The 17,516-nt window shown below is 47.5% G+C and overlaps 1 protein-coding gene across 1 annotated transcript in view; it reads right to left on the reverse strand.

Annotated features, from left to right (window-relative positions):
• Nucleotides 1-541: 541 nt before the first annotated feature.
• Nucleotides 542-17,516, reverse strand: part of LOC140719549 (lysosomal thioesterase PPT2-A-like) — a 43,722-nt gene continuing 26,747 nt past the window's right edge. The window contains exon 8 of the mRNA XM_073034243.1: nt 542-6,178. Coding sequence (XP_072890344.1) covers nt 6,035-6,178 — 144 coding nt within the window. The 3' untranslated portion in view covers nt 542-6,034. The remainder of the gene's footprint in view (nt 6,179-17,516) is intronic.

Below are 17,516 nucleotides of genomic sequence, written 5' to 3' on the forward strand. Positions count from 1 at the left end.
AGGCTTTTTTCCCCAGGGCTGAAGTGGCTAGCACGAGAGGGCGCAGTTTTATGATACTTGGGAGGAAGTACAGAGGAGCTGTCAGGGGTAAGACAGTGGTAAGTGCGTGGAATGGGCTGCCATCGACAGGGGTGGAGGTGGATACGATAGGGTCTTTTAAGAGAATTTGTGGGCCGAAGGGCCTGTATTATGCTGTAGGTATTCTAAGTTTTTCTATGTTTCTCCCTTCAGCCTCTGCCGCTCCAGAGAAAAGAACCCAAGTGCAAAGGCGTGGCAGTTAATAGGTTAATTGGTCATTGTAAATGGTCCTGTGATTAGTTTGGGGTTGCTGGGCAGTGTGGCTCATTGGGCCGGAAGGACCTGGTCCTCACTTCAGCCCTAAATATATAAATGTGGGAAATCCAGAGCAACACACGAAATCCCAGAGGAAGGAACTCAGCAAGTCAGGCAGCATCTGTGGAGGGAATAACCAGTTGGTGTTTCGGGCCGAGACCCAGTGAGATACACGGTCAAGCAATTTTCATTGGCACCAGTCACGCTCTAGTATTTCAAAACAATTTTATTGGGCAACAACAAGGCAATGCAGAAATAATGTACCAACAGTCCCCAAAAAAAGTTAAAAAATAAAAGGTAACAAGTTGAGGGAAATGGCTTCATAGGTAATCGTCATGTATGGTGGAAGTTGTTCAATACCTGTTTGTGCAGAATATCTTATCGGACCACTATCCATTGGACCTGATGGTGAGCTTCACTCACTCGCCCGCAGGCCACCCTTCTAAGCAACCGATGTAGCTATCAGCAGACCGCCGGCTCTGTACTCTTCACCGTTTCCCTGCACTGCGCGCCACATTCATTTTCAATCATATTTTATGGACTAATGGCAATACTTTGTTTTACGTGCTGTGCGGTCTGGAGGAACATTGTTTCATTTGGTTGTATGACAATAAACTTGAACATGGACGGGGTGAAATCACTCTCTACCTGGGAAACATGTTGACCCTTTAACATCAAAGGTTCTGTTGTCATGGGTACTGAGAGCTCCGCACACTCATATTGCATTGGTATTGACTTAAGCAGCACTCAAACTCAATACAGTATATAACCAAGGATTATTTCCTGTCCCTTACAGTTTTGTTAGCTGAAAACATTTTACCATATCCTGAATAGAGGTATTCCTCTTGCCTTTAGCTCCGGCGGGGAGATGAGGAAAATGGCTGAGAATTCCCTGGTGCTGGGAGGTAGTCGGGGGCAGTTCAGCATGGCAGATTGCACATAGTCGCTGGCGTTCTGAGGTGCCAGGTTTGAAAGCTAAGCTTGTCTTCTGGCTAGTGCTCCAGGGGCTGCAGCTCTTTCCCCCAGAGACCAGAGGTGAGCATCCAGGAGTCAGTTTAAATGAAGTTGTGCTCTTTTCCTGAAACTGATCACTGAAACAAGGGGCCAGCCTGGTAGCCGGTACCAGACACTCCTTCAACTTTCTTATAGGCCGCATTGTCCAGCAGTAAACAATATTGCCAGATCCGGGTGACTTATCTAACACAAGATGGACCGGCACTTGAAAGGGTCTGGAGGAGATTCACAAGAATGATTCTGTGAATGAATGGGCTAATGTATGAGAAGCATTTGATAGTCACCGGAGATCAGAAAAATGAGTGGGGTTTCTCATAGGAACCTATCAAATACTGAAAGGCCTAGATAGAGTGGCTGTGGGGTCTATGTTTCCTGTAGTGGGAGAGTCTCGGACCAGAAAGCACAGCCTCAGAATAGAAGGATGTCTATTTAGAACAGGGATGAGGAGGAATTTCTTTCGCCAGAGGGTCGTGAATTTGTGGAATTCATTGTCACAGGTGGTTCTGGAGGCCAAGAATTTCAATATACTTAAAATGAAGGTTAATAAGTTCCTGATCAGTCAGGATGTCAAAGTTACGGAGAGAAGGCAGGAGAAGGGGTTGAGAGGGAAAATAAACCAGTTACGATGGAGCAGACTAGAGCCGAATGACCTCATTCTGCTCCTAGGTCTTCTGATCTTATCTGTTCATTGTCAATTGCAAACCCCTTGCCGGAAATGAATAAATGTTGAGTGTGTGGGTGAGAATGGACTCTAATCTGTCCACAACCAAGAGAAAAAGTCCAAATGAAAACTGTCAGCAAATTCAGAGCCTTGTTCCCACAACAGTCAATCAGACATCCTCTGAAAGAAGAGAGAGTCTTCCCTCTTTTTAGCAGCAATTAAAAGCATTCACATAAACAAGTGAACAGGAGAGGTTTCGTGAGGCCAAACACAGGCAGGTGGGACCATCTCGCTGAGTAGCATGGTCAGTATGGATGAGTTGGGCCGAAGGGCCTGTTTCTGTACTACGAATCTAAGTGGAATGTTGTCGACAGGAAAGATGTCAATGAGATTGAAGAATGCGGAGGAAATTTACAAGGATGTTACTGGGACTTGAGGACCTGAGTTACAGGTAAAGGTAGAATAGATTATGACTTTATTCCCCGGAGTGTAGGGGAATGAGGGCAGATTTGATAGAGGAGGGTAAACGCATACAGGTTTTCCCCTCGGAGGTTGAGTCTAACTACAAACAGACATCCTGGGTTAAGGGTGAAAGATAAAATATTCTATTTAAGGGGAACCTGAGGTGGAACTTCTTCACTCAGAGGGTCGTGCAAGTGTGGAACGAGCTGCCAGTGAAAGTGGGGCTGATTGCTACACTTAAGAAAAGTTTGGATAGGTACATGGATGGGAGGGGGAATGGTGGGCTATGGTCCAGGTGCAGGTCAATAGCATGGATTAGATGGGCTGAAGGGCCTGGTTTTGTGCTGTAGTGTTCTATGACTTTATGAATTAATTCCTGACTGTTTTATGTGTTTTATTTATCCCTCTGTTCTGAAGTGCGAGGGAAACACTCTGAACTCATGGAGTAAAGGGATACAGCAGGATTAACCTGGCAAGAGGTGAATCTGAAATCCCAAGGCAGCAACAACGCACAAGGTGAGCTTCTCCTCTCTGCGGTTACCAGAAACTACTAGATAACAAAACGTAGTTTTCAAATCACTACACTGTGTGTGACGAACTAGAAACAACAAGCTCGTGTGTTAACGTGATGAAATTCTTGATAAAATGCAGAACACTGAAGTCACAATGTCGTCCCTGCCCTGCTCGCATCGTCCATTGCTGACACCACACCAACCCTCTAACCCGGCATCAACTGGGGCAAGAATTAAAACTATTCCTTTGCCATCTGGTACAAGAGTTAAAACTACCCCTTTGCCCCTTAGAATAATCTTCTACTATTCACTTACTTACACCCCAACAGCATAAACTAATAAGGACTCCAGTAAGACATTATCTCTGGATAAACACTTGGAAAGTGGGAGGACAATCAGTTTAAACTCACCAGGTTAACGGAGCAGTTCGAATGGGGAATGGGAAGTTGTCAGGATACTGGACTGTCATGGTAATTAAAATCCAGTGTAAATTCTGGGTTCTCCGTCGCAACTAGTTGAGCTGGCAGTGAAGTGACTTCATCAAATCTAATGTCGCAAAGGCAAATCACGACTTAACGTTTGCTAAGATCTCAGCAGGTTACTGAATTTGCTACAGATGAGGTAATATTCTGACTGAATAATGGACAGACTCCTTGGGATTGGACAGTCAGCCATTCTCCCAATGTTTTGATGTAAAAGCTAAGCTGTGGAAACATTTTGCAATGAAAACAGAATTCTTTTTCACGTGGGGATGCTGTTCGTAATCGGCTGGAATTCCTAGAGCTGGAAGCCGGGACCACCAAAATGACTTTTGGAGGCTTTCCTGTCTCAATGATCCAGGGAACTATGTTGGCTGGAGCCCGGGCTTTATGTTTTGGCTCTTGGAAGGGTCACCTGTGCCAAACAGGTCGAAGGCTAGTGGCCAGACTAAGAGTGGTCCACTGGTCCTCCAAGTCTGGGGGTTCAGCTCAGGGCCAACAACTCTGACTGGTATGACAAATGTGTTAATGAAAGAGCAGCGAGGATTCCCTTTACATCCGAGTGTGACAGTATTCCTGAGTCTCCACCGGGCACTTGCATGACTGATAGTAGGGCAAGCTACTGGCACGATGAAAGAAGCCCTGAACGCTGCCAAGACCAAGAGGCCAAGGACAGAGATGGTGGACCATCATTGCTGCCCTAATCACCAGTGGCGTAACAGTAGTAAGTCAGAAGGTGGAACACCTCACATTCCATCTGTCCCACCTAATGGCACGAACATCGATCTCTCCAACTTCCAGTAGCCTCTGCCCACGACTGCCTCGTTCATTTCTCATTCCAGCGGCTGCCATTACAGACCCTGACAAACACCGAGTGGCTAATTCTTCCTGGAACACACCCCACTTCAGTCTTGACACAGTTAACCTCCAGGCCCTTGTCTGACCAGCTGCTGTCATCTTAACTTGGTGCCACACCACAACCTGGCCCAGGATGAAGATGAAGACCCTATGAAATATTTAACAGTACAGTTTACTGCCTCAGCAGTACAATCTCAACGGTGAAAGATAACCATCAAAAGAACTCCATCTGGTGGAACCCAAAAGGTGAAATACAGTCAAGAAAGGAAAAGGCTGAACAACACATACTATTTTCAGTGGTACTCCCTCTAAACCAGGGATTCCCAACCTTTTCGATGCCATGGACCCCAGCTATTAACCGAAGGGCCCATGGACCTCAGGTAGCAAACACCTGCTCTGAACAAACATGGGACAAACTTTCTTGGTAGACTCAAACAATACTTTTTCCTTCTAAAAATAGATGTGATTTTTCAGGACTCAAAAATAATGGCTTGGATTAGAAATAGGCCATAAGATATAGGAGCAGAATGAGGCCATTCAGCCCATCAAATGAAGTCTCTGGACTGTAAAAGCCACAAGTTTGCCCCATTGGAAGGAAGCAGAAACACAGGAGGAAGTTTCCCTAATCCTATTCCTTTCTCAACAGAGATGACCCTCCCTCCTCCAATACCTGGTGCTTTGTATTCCTGAGGTATCTAACAACATTTACTGCCTAAAATTGTCCCTGCGTTAATACTATTTTTATTTATATATAAAAGGCAAAAAATCTCAAATATTTAATCCTTACAAACATCCATTCCTTCAAAATTATTATTCTGGATATGATTTTAAAAGCTTCCGATATAGAAAATCTTTTCCTTCCCTTCAAAAGGACAAACTTCCCACCAAAGTTATGGAACACTGTATTACAAAATGGGAGGCAAGCCCAGAGCAAGAGCAGCCCAAACCCAGCTGGTGCGACACGGGAGCGATGGGGGGAGAAGCTGAGGGGGAAGGAGGCAGTCAGCCAATGCGGCCCACAGAGGCCATAGCTCTCTGAGGGAAGCTAACCATCCGTGAGGCAATGGAGGTGCGTTTGCAATGAGCCGCTGATGAGAACGTCGGAGAAACTCTGGTGATCAGAGGGTGACTCCAACATCGATCGGAGGAGACCAAATACTGTTAGATGTTGGAGTGCGAGATCTTCCCGACATTGGAGCAGGGTCCCTGCGCCCTCCTTGCAGCAGGGAGACAAGAATCTCCCGTGTGCGCACCCAGAGGAGAGGAGGGAACTGGAGAATTTACAAATGAGATTAAAATTGTTTGAGATTAATGAAATAAATAAATTTATAATGCTACTGGTGATGCTGTCAATTTATCCTCTGGAGTGGGACCTTTGTGCTCGGACCACCAGTGCCCCTCTACTCACCACCTCACTCTTCCCCACACCTTCCCTCCCCTGCCCCCATCACGAATCCAGGAGCCATCCTCCTCTTTCACAGAGGTCAACCTCCAGGGTCCACTGTCTCTATAATTAAGCCAGTCTTAATTAAACAGTCTTCTTGACAATGGCTCCGTCCTCCTGGTCTCGTTCCCCTCCCTCCTCTAACCGTCCTCCTGCGTTGGGGGTTGGGGGAGGTGGGAGTGGGTGCGGTGTCGCAGTTGGGTTTGGTCTGCAAGATGCTCTGGGAGCGCGGCTCCCAAACCCTCACCTCCCCCTGCATCACGGGAGGCATTTACGTGAGCCATTTGGCGATGCACTGGTCGAACACAGTCCTGTTAGAGTGCCAGTCTGTGTGGTGCACGTTGTGGACCTTAAATGTAGCGATGGCACCTCTCATGTCCAGCGTCTTTAGCCCAAACGTGTCTCTCAGATAAACCTGGAAGGGAAGAGAAAGCAGTGTTCAGATTCCAACTTCTTTATCACACGTACATTGAACCATCAGGTGAAATGTGCCATTTGTGTTAACAACCAACACAACCTAACCAACCTAACACAGCTGGCAAGTGTCTCTACACGTTCTGATGCCAACACAGCAAGTCCACAAAGCTCGAGACAGGCCCCTCTGACACAAATCTCTGTTCTGCCCAGCAACCTACCTATTTAATACTAGCATCATCACCAAATAGCCTACTGACCGGTAAGACTTTGGAATGTGGGAGGAAACTGGAGCACCCAGGGAGAACGCTTGCAATCACGGGGAGAATGTACAGGCTCCTGACAGATGGCGTTTGAATCGAACTCCGATGCCCTGAGCAGGGCTGCTGTGCTAACTGCTACGTTACCGTGGCACCCCGGTACAAGCAACAACAAGCAAAGGAGCCCATTTCCTCCCTCCCACCCAACAACCCACTCACACACGCAGGCAGGCCTCCAACCACAGGACAGCCACTTCCAGGCCCGGGACTCTCAGAATCACAGACATCAGGACTCTAACCTCCAGACAAGCCGATCTAAGGGTAGACACCTTCATGTCTCAATCTCTGGACTTTGAGCTAAGGACTCGGCAATCATGGATTTCACCTTCGGGCCTTGACCCCAGGGCCTGCTCATCACGGGCCTGGCCTCTGGGCCTTGAGTGTTGAACTTTGACCCCCAGGACCTGCCAGTCTTTATATGGCTTCTCCAGTCAAACAAATGACCCACTGAGTCTGCGCCCATCGTCTTTCACCACTTACACCAACAGTTGTCAGTGATGATTCCCAGGATACTGGTTTCTTATTGTTACACGCATCGAGGTTCAGTGAAAAATCTTGTTTTGTAAGTCAGCCCCACAGATCATTTCATCACATCAGTTCATTCAGTGAAAACTGGGACTGCACAGTAGGGGAGTCTTAGCATAAAGATATTATAACGCCAGCAATCCGGGTTCAATTCCCGCTGCTGCCCGTGGGGAGTTGTATATTTCCCCTGTGACTGCGTGGGTTTTGTCCAGGAGATCTGCTTTCCCCCAAAGACGCACTTGTGAAAAGGTTAACATTGGGTGGAACTGGGTGGAATGGGTTTTTTGGGCCAGAATTGTATGTTGCCATGCAGACAATGTTACAGAGCGGGAGGGAGAATGAGAAGGAGAGAGAGTGTATGTGTGTGAGAGAGACAGAGGGAGAGATGAACTGCACAGCAAACCAACTATCTAACACTAGTCTAGTCACAGGACAATTTACGTTGGCCAATTAACCTACTAACTGGTACATCTTTGGAAAGCAGAGCACCCGGAGGAACCTCACACGTACATGGGAAAACCCCACACGTACCGTGCAAACTCCTTTCAGAGGAATTCAAATCTGAACTCCACGCTAACCACTACACTACCATAGTGCCCATTGTGTACACGAGTTCTGAGAAAGGGTCTTTGAACTGAAATGTTAATTGGGTTTCTCTCTCCACAGATGCTGACTGACCTGCTGAGCAATTTCTGATTTTATTTTCGAACGTTAAGACTCATCCTGAAAACAGATGCCATGGAGTTGGAGGAACTGAGAAAAGGAAATAACATTTTTACAAGTGACAGGGTGGGAAGGAGTATAGTCAAGTAATTGTGAGCATCAGTTGTAAGACAGTCTTGTTTCACTGGTCTGGGCTAAACTGCTGCCCCCCGGTGGTGGGCACTGGTACTTTAGGAAATATATTTTTACATTCAGTTCTAGAAGAACTTGGAAACTTCAGAGAGAAGAAAGTATTTACCTGGATTAGAGAACATGTCTTATGAGGATAGGTAGTGCAAGCCAGGACTTTGCTTTTTGGAGCAAAGGAGGATGAGAGGTGACTTAATAGAGTTGTTCAAGATGATCAGAGGCGTAGACTGAGTAGATAGCCAGACTTTTTTTTCCCGGGGAGGAAATAGCTAATACCAAGGGGAATAATTTTAAGGAGATTAATGGAAAGTACAGCGTGGATGTCGGAGGTAAAGTGCGTGGAACGTGCTGCTAAAGGTGGTGGTAGAGGCAGATATATTAGGCAGCGGTGTATCTCAGGAACGCAGGTATGGCACGTGCCCCAGGTCACTTGAAGGGGGGCACACTGAGCAGTTTCTATTAAAGTCAGACAAGCCATCCTCGGATAGTGAAAAAAGAATTTTCTTCCGATGTATGATCTGTCTTTGATTATCATGGGTGAGAAGCACTAGGATGGCCTTATTTCAGAGCATTGTGTAAGAAGACCACGAATCATTTCTTCACGAAGAAGAAGGAAAATGGAGCTGAAGGACGGAAGAGACTAAAGTTGGAGGTGGAGGAAGTCAAGAAGTCGAGTATGTTCTTCATGCCCTTCTCTGAAAAGCCCGGAACAAGTAGTTCGACACGTTCCATGGAGTCACCTGCACCTGCTACAAGTTTGTTAGAATCCGAAGGTGGATCAAGTACAAAAGCGTCACAAGCCGAGGAGGAAGAAGTCAGATAAATCTGAGTAAGACGAGATTAAGAGTGAGGCTGCCACTGAGGATGTGGACATCACAGGAGGGAAAGGCGATGGTGGTGGTGGTAATGTTGAGTTTATTGACAAGATTTTACCTGACGAGATTGAACCTGACCACACTGAACCCAGTGAACTGGATGGTGTCAAAGAGCCTCAAACTGTCACACCAGAAGTTATTGAACAGCATGATATTGGACTTCTGAAGTTCAACAAGGATACTGGAAAAGCAATTCTGCCTGATGTGTTGAGAACATAAATAAAGTATTTCCAGAACAGTGAGGGACTTTCCTACTAACAAATAACCACTCAATGAACAAAACTTGGTTCAAGAGGAAATTGGCAAATGGTCGTGGTGAGGAAGTGACTCACTCATGGCTGGTCTATTCCCCTTCTAAAAAGTTTGCACTTTGTATCTGTTGTCTTCTCTATTCCCAGTCAGACCATCAATCCTCATTGGAGCAGGAAAGTGGATTCAACCAGTGGAAAGAAATTACCTGGAAACAGAGGAGTTATTGACGCAGTATTTCTGTCACAGATTGAGAAGGAGAAGCAGAAGTGGAGTGATATCTTGACGAGAATCCTTCACTGCATAAAATTCCTTGCGACTTAGAACCTGGCTTTGCGAGGACGCAGGGAGTCACTTCAGCTAGACGATGACTCCAATGTGGGAAATTTCCTTGGATTACTGAAACTACTGGCCATCTTTGACCCTGTCATAAAAGAACACCTCACTCATTTGGAAAGTCCTCCTGGATCCACGTCTTATCTTTCACCAGGTGTCCAGAACGAATTCATCCACAATGGCATCCACTGTTCGCCAGAGTTTACTGAGAAGCATTCGTAAAGCCAAGTACTATGGTCTCATGTTCGACTTGACTCCTGATCACTCACACCGTGAGCAGATGTCAGAAGTAGTGAGGTATGTGGAAGTTGATTTTGAGAGGAAAACAGTCCCCGTTAGAGAGTCTTTCCTTGGTTTTAACCAGATAAACCAGAAGGATGCTGAGAACATGGTTGAAGACTTCTTGAAACAGTTAGAGAAGGATGAAATGGAGCTACAAGATGGTCAGTCACAGAGCTATGACAACGCTGGACACAGAAGTGGTGTTCATTAAAGAATAAGTGAGAGAAACAACCTGGCAGTGTTTGTGAATTGCGACAATCTCTCACACAACTTGGTGGGTGTACATGCAGCCAAGCAGGATACAATGTTGTCACGTTTTTCGGAACCATCGAAGCTCTCTACATGTTTTTCTCTCGTTCAACACAGCGCTGGGAAAAACTCAAAAATGCCATGCCTGTGGTTGTTAAGTCGGCTGTTAATCAGGTGGAATGCAAGGACAGAAGCAGTGAAGCCTGTCAAAAAGTACCTTGAGGAGATACTTCGTTCTCCAGGACATGATAGACAATGAAAACGAGACCAGTGAAACCAGAAGTGACGCAAGGCAGCTGTACAACCGCATGTTGAGTTACGATTTTCTGATTTTGCTAGGATTTTGGAACAAAGTACTCATTCACATTGACCGTATTCAAAAGAGGCTGCAGGATCCTAGCATGAACTTCCACGATGCTGCCCTGGATTTGAAAGCCCTTCGAGATCATTTTTATGATGAAAGAGAAGTGTTGGTCAGTGAGTCACTCAAAGAAGGAGTCGGTCTCTGTCAAGAATGGAATATTGAAGTTGAAAAACGTCAGAGACGAAAGAAACGAATGGCTGATGCGAACTCGAGGGACGCTGGGTTAACAGCTAGGGAGGAAATGGAAAGAGTCATGAAGGGAACACTTGACTGTCTTCACAGAGAAATGGACAGAAGGTTCGCTTGTTTGCATGACACTGACGCCAAGTTTGGGTTCCTTCTCGATGTGGAGGGACTGTGTTACAGCGCTGACAGTAATGACCTAAAGAAGAAGTGCGAAAACGTGGGCGAATTGTACAGCTCTGATGTTGATGGACAGCAGCTATATGAAGAAATTTTGGATTGCAGAATGTTGCTATCAAGGCCGGTCGACATGAAAGTATCGAGACCTGAAGAGCTTCTTGAATTTACTGTTCAGTATGAAGACGCTCTTGGCATTGCAATTCAGATCATGCTAACCATCGCCAGCTGTGAAAGATCATTCAGCAAGTTAAAACTAATACTTTCCTTTTTGAGAGCCTCCATGGGTCAAGGCAGACTCTGTGATCTTACTCTGCTGAGTGTAGAAACTGAAGAAACTGAAAAATCTGACTGATCACATCATAGACCAATTTGCATCAGTGAAAGCAAGGAAGGTCCAGTTATAATTTTCATGTAGTGCCATAATTTGTTAATTAAAAGATTAACTAGCTTGACTTGTACATTTGAGTTGATATTATGGTAAAGTTATCGAAAGATGGGTGTCAGATGTTTGGACAGGGGTGCAATTTCAGTGCTTGCCAGAGGCGCTGTTTTCTGTAGATATGCCCCTGATATTAGGGGCATTAATGAAACTCCTAGATGGATGATAGAAAAGATGGAGGACTATGTAGGAGGGAAAGGTTAGACCGATCTTAGAGTACGTTAAATGGTCGGCACAACACCGTGTGCCGAAGTGCCTGTACTATTCCGCGGTCGATATTCCGGTGAGTCGACTGTATCCAACAGATGTCGCGCGTTCCCAGCTCAATTCATCGGCATCAGCAAGTGTTTCCATAACACTGTGAAAGCCAGTTTATAGATAATCTAATGACTTTTTTTGCTGCTACAAAATATTAGGTAACGAATAAAACGAAACCCTCGAATCAGCGGCTAATTACAAGAGAAAGTTTAAAAGAACGACTTTAAAATGGCACGGCGTCAAATTCCAACCAACGCCTGTAGGTGGCGATGTCGCTCCACGGAAGCATCGTCGTTCACTCGCGGTGATTTACACTAAATGCATGGGTGGTTCTTCAATATCCGTTAGTAATGTTGTGTTTGAGCTCTTGGCTTTCTCTCTGAAGCAGTCATTGAAATGATTTGAACAGACCTGAGGCCGAACCAGTTCGAACCTAACAGCAAGGTTAAAAATGACGCCGTCCACCGCATGTGCCTTTGCGTACCCCGGTACTGTGCATCAGTATGAAATGTCCGCCACAGGTACAGATGTTATATCATGTTTTGAAAACCCTAGTCCTGTAAAATCCGGCACAAATTTTCTTCAGTTTTTCGAACCTAACTCTCCTTTTCATCAGAACATTGCCAATACTAGAGATAATCTCCACAGCAGCAATGGCAGGAGCTCCCAAAACACGCACCCCTCCCCTCCCCGTGCATTTAAGTTACTGCCACTGACTCACAGGGTTTGTGTTTTAGGCTGTTTCAGAACCTTGGGAAGTGAAAATGATTACAGTTTTATTTTTACTTAGCAATACAGTGTGGAACAGGCCCTGACAAAGGGAAACTTGGCCATTTCGCAAATGCTTTCCACTCGCACGAGAAGCTGCGATGTGCAGCGCATTCACATACATGAGCAATTCTGCAGACGCTGGAGATCCAGACCAGCACACACACAAAACGCTGGAGATCCAGACCAGCACACACACAGAACGCTGGAAATCCAGACCAGCACACACACAAAACGCTGGAGATCCAGACCAGCACACACACAAAACGCTGGAGATCCAGACCAGCACACACACAAAACGCTGGAGATCCAGACCAGCACACACACAGAACGCTGGAGATCCAGACCAGCACACACACAGAATGCTGGAAATCCAGACCAACACACACACAGAACGCTGGAGATCCAGACCAGCACACACACAAAACGTTGGAAATCCAGACCAGCACACACACAAAACGTTGGAAATCCAGACCAGCACACACACAGAACGCTGGAGATCCAGACCAGCACACACACAAAACGCTGGAGATCCAGACCAGCACACACACAAAACGCTGGAGATCCAGACCAGCACACACACAAAACGCTGGAGATCCAGACCAGCACACACACAAAACGCTGGAGATCCAGACCAGCACACACACAAAACGCTGGAGATCCAGACCAGCACACACACAGAACGCTGGAGATCCAGACCAGCACACACACAGAACGCTGGAGATCCAGACCAGCACACACACAGAACGCTGGAGATCCAGACCAGCACACACACAGAACGCTGGAGATCCAGACCAGCACACACACACAAAACGCTGGAGATCCAGACCAGCACACACACAAAACGCTGGAGATCCAGACCAGCACACACACACAAAACGCTGGAGATCCAGACCAGCACACACACAGAACGCTGGAGATCCAGACCAGCACACACACAAAACGCTGGAAATCCAGACCAGCACACACACACAGAACGCTGGAAATCCAGACCAGCACACACACACAGAACGCTGGAGATCCAGACCAGCACACACACACAGAACGCTGGAAATCCAGACCAGCACACACACACAAAACGCTGGAGATCCAGACCAGCACACACACACAGAACGCTGGAGATCCAGACCAGCACACACACAAAACGCTGGAGATCCAGACCAGCACACACACAAAACGCTGGAGATCCAGACCAGCACACACACAAAACGCTGGAGATCCAGACCAGCACACACACAAAACGCTGGAGATCCAGACCAGCACACACACAGAACGCTGGAGATCCAGACCAGCACACACACAGAACGCTGGAAATCCAGACCAACACACACACAGAACGCTGGAGATCCAGACCAGCACACACACAAAACGTTGGAAATCCAGACCAGCACACACACAAAACGTTGGAAATCCAGACCAGCACACACACAGAACGTTGGAAATCCAGACCAGCACACACACAGAACGCTGGAGATCCAGACCAGCACACACACACAAAACGCTGGAGATCCAGACCAGCACACACACAAAACGCTGGAGATCCAGACCAGCACACACACAAAACGCTGGAGATCCAGACCAGCACACACACAAAACGTTGGAAATCCAGACCAGCACACACACAAAACGCTGGAGATCCAGACCAGGACACACACAAAACGCTGGAGATCCAGACCAGCACACACACAAAACGCTGGAGATCCAGACCAGCACACACACAAAACGCTGGAGATCCAGACCAGGACACACACAAAACGCTGGAGATCCAGACCAGCACACACACACAAAACGCTGGAGATCCAGACCAGCACACACACACAAAACGCTGGAGATCCAGACCAGCACACACACAGAACGCTGGAAATCCAGACCAGCACACACACAAAACGCTGGAGATCCAGACCAGCACACACACAAAACGCTGGAGATCCAGACCAGCACACACACACAGAACGCTGGAGATCCAGACCAGCACACACACAAAACGCTGGAGATCCAGACCAGCACACACACAGAACGCTGGAGATCCAGACCAGCACACACACAGAACGCTGGAGATCCAGACCAGCACACACACACAAAACGCTGGAGATCCAGACCAGCACACACACAAAACGCTGGAGATCCAGACCAGCACACACACAAAACGCTGGAGATCCAGACCAGCACACACACAAAACGCTGGAGATCCAGACCAGCACACACACAAAACGCTGGAGATCCAGACCAGCACACACACACAAAACGCTGGAAATCCAGACCAGCACACACACAAAACGCTGGAGATCCAGACCAGGACACACACAAAACGCTGGAGATCCAGACCAGCACACACACAAAACGCTGGAGATCCAGACCAGGACACACACAAAACGCTGGAGATCCAGACCAGCACACACACAGAACGCTGGAGATCCAGACCAGCACACACACAGAACGCTGGAGATCCAGACCAGCACACACACACAAAACGCTGGAGATCCAGACCAGCACACACACAAAACGCTGGAGATCCAGACCAGCACACACACAAAACGCTGGAGATCCAGACCAGCACACACACAAAACGCTGGAGATCCAGACCAGCACACACACAGAACGCTGGAGATCCAGACCAGCACACACACAGAACGCTGGAGATCCAGACCAGCACACACACACAAAACGCTGGAGATCCAGACCAGCACACACACAAAACGCTGGAGATCCAGACCAGCACACACACAAAACGCTGGAGATCCAGACCAGCACACACACAAAACGCTGGAGATCCAGACCAGCACACACACAAAACGCTGGAGATCCAGACCAGCACACACACACAAAACGCTGGAAATCCAGACCAGCACACACACAAAACGCTGGAGATCCAGACCAGGACACACACAAAACGCTGGAGATCCAGACCAGCACACACACAAAACGCTGGAGATCCAGACCAGGACACACACAAAACGCTGGAGATCCAGACCAGCACACACACAAAACGCTGGAGATCCAGACCAGCACACACACAAAACGCTGGAGATCCAGACCAGCACACACACAAAATGCTGGAGATCCAGACCAGCACACACACAGAACGCTGGAGATCCAGACCAGCACACACACAAAACGCTGGAGATCCAGACCAGCACACACACAAAACGCTGGAGATCCAGACCAGCACACACACAAAACGCTGAAGATCCAGACCAGCACACACACAAAACGCTGGAGATCCAGACCAGCACACACACAGAACGCTGGAGATCCAGACCAGCACACACACAAAACGCTGGAGATCCAGACCAGCACACACACAAAACGCTGGAGATCCAGACCATTACACACACAAAACGCTGGAGATCCAGACCATTACACACACAAAACGCTGGAGATCCAGACCATTACACACACAAAACGCTGGAGATCCAGACCAGCACACACACAAAACGCTGTGAATCCAGACCAGCACACACACAAAACGCTGGAGATCCAGACCAGCACACACACAAAACGCTGGAGATCCAGACCAGCACACACACAAAACGCTGGAGATCCAGACCATTACACACACAAAACGCTGGAGATCCAGACCATTACACACACAAAACGCTGGAGATCCAGACCAGCACACACACACAAAACGCTGTGAATCCAGACCAGCACACACACAAAACGCTGGAGATCCAGACCAGCACACACACAAAACGCTGGAGATCCAGACCAGCACACACACAAAACGCTGGAGATCCAGACCATTACACACACAAAACGCTGGAGATCCAGACCAGCACACACACACAAAATGCTGGAAGAACTCAGCAGGGCAAGCAGCATCAATGGAGAGGAATAAAGAGTCGACGTTTCAGCGCGAGACCCTCCAACAGGGCTGGAGAGGCAGGGGACAGAAACCAGAATGAGAGTGAGGGTGGGCGCAGAAAATGCAAAGGGCTGTAGAGGAAGGAATCTGACAGAGAGAAGAGTGGACCATGAGCGAAAGGGAGGGAGGGACGCCAGGGAGAGCTCATGGAGAAGTGAGAAGAAGCAGTGAGTTAAAATGGGGAAAGAGCAAACGACGAGAAGTTACTGGAAGTTTGTGAAATTGATGTTGATGACATCAGGTGGAGGCTGCCCAGTTGGAATACCCCGGCGGAGTGTGGCCTCTTTGTGGCAGTAGAGGAGGCCATGGACAGACATGTCAGATTGAAATGGATGGCCACCAGGAAATCCCACCTTTTGTGGCAGACAGACCGAATGTGCTTGACAAAGGAAATCAGTAGTTCACTACGGAGGGGAATGAACCGTGGGGGACAATGGGGGGGAATGGACTGTGGGGGACGATGGAGGGGAATGGCTTGTGGGGGACGATGGGGGGAATGGACTGTGGGGGACGATGGAGTGAATGAACTGTGGGGGACAATGGAGTGAATGGACTGTGGGGGACGATGGAATGAATGAACCGTGGGGGATGATAGAGGGGAATGGACCGTGGGGGACGATGGAGGGGAATGGCCTGTGGGGGACAATGGAATGAATGAACCGTGGGGGACAATGGAGTGAATGGACTGTGGGGGACGATGGAGGGGAATGGCCTGTGGGGGACGATGGAGTGAATGAACCATGGGGGACGGTGGAGGGGAATAACCTGATTTTGGACTGTGGTCATGCGGTGGAAACTGGGCAGAAATTGGGCAGTGGAAAGATAACTGGATCAAGGGGCAGTTATTGACCCAAACGTCACTACACTGCCATCTGCCATGGGAGTTCCTGTCACCCCGTACCCCTGAGCGGAGGCAGGAGATGGCTTCAATACCTCCTCCCCAGTGTGGTTCTCCTGGCCTTGTGGTGCTGCACGGAGTAGAGACTTGGATCCAAGTCCAGGAGAGGAGGGGAGGGAGGAGCAGCAGAAATGAAAATTAAAGGGTTAAACACAAATTGAATTTGGCACAGGATACATTAGGGGAAATTAAAAGAATTAGGAATGAAATTAATTGTTTGGCTACGCAAGAAATCAGGAAAAATTTAATGTTTCTGAAACAGAGACATTATGAGAGTGGATCGAAATCTATGAAAATACTGGTGTGGAAACTGAAAAACAAGATAGCAGAAAATACAATTCATAGAATTAGGGACCCAAGAACAAAAATGATAAAAAATAAGCTAAGTGAAATTCAAGAAGCTTTTGAAGTGTTTTACCAAACTCTATATTCCAAAGTTCCAGGGGGAAGCATAACCCAAATTGCCACCTTCCTGAATTTTCTAGAGTTACCCACTTTAAGCGAAGAACAAAATAGAACGATGACTGCTGACATAACTGAAGTTGAATTAAAAGCTGCAATTAGTAGGCTTAAATTGAGCAAGTCACCAGGATCAGATGGGTATATGGCAGAGTGGTACAAAGAATTTAAAAATGAGTTAATTCCTGTTTTACTCCCCACACTGAACTGGGCTCTAAAAAAGGCACAAATGCCACC

The sequence above is a fragment of the Hemitrygon akajei genome, chromosome 2 (assembly GCF_048418815.1).
Source record: "Hemitrygon akajei chromosome 2, sHemAka1.3, whole genome shotgun sequence".
In the NCBI taxonomy this organism is placed as follows: domain Eukaryota; kingdom Metazoa; phylum Chordata; class Chondrichthyes; order Myliobatiformes; family Dasyatidae; genus Hemitrygon; species Hemitrygon akajei.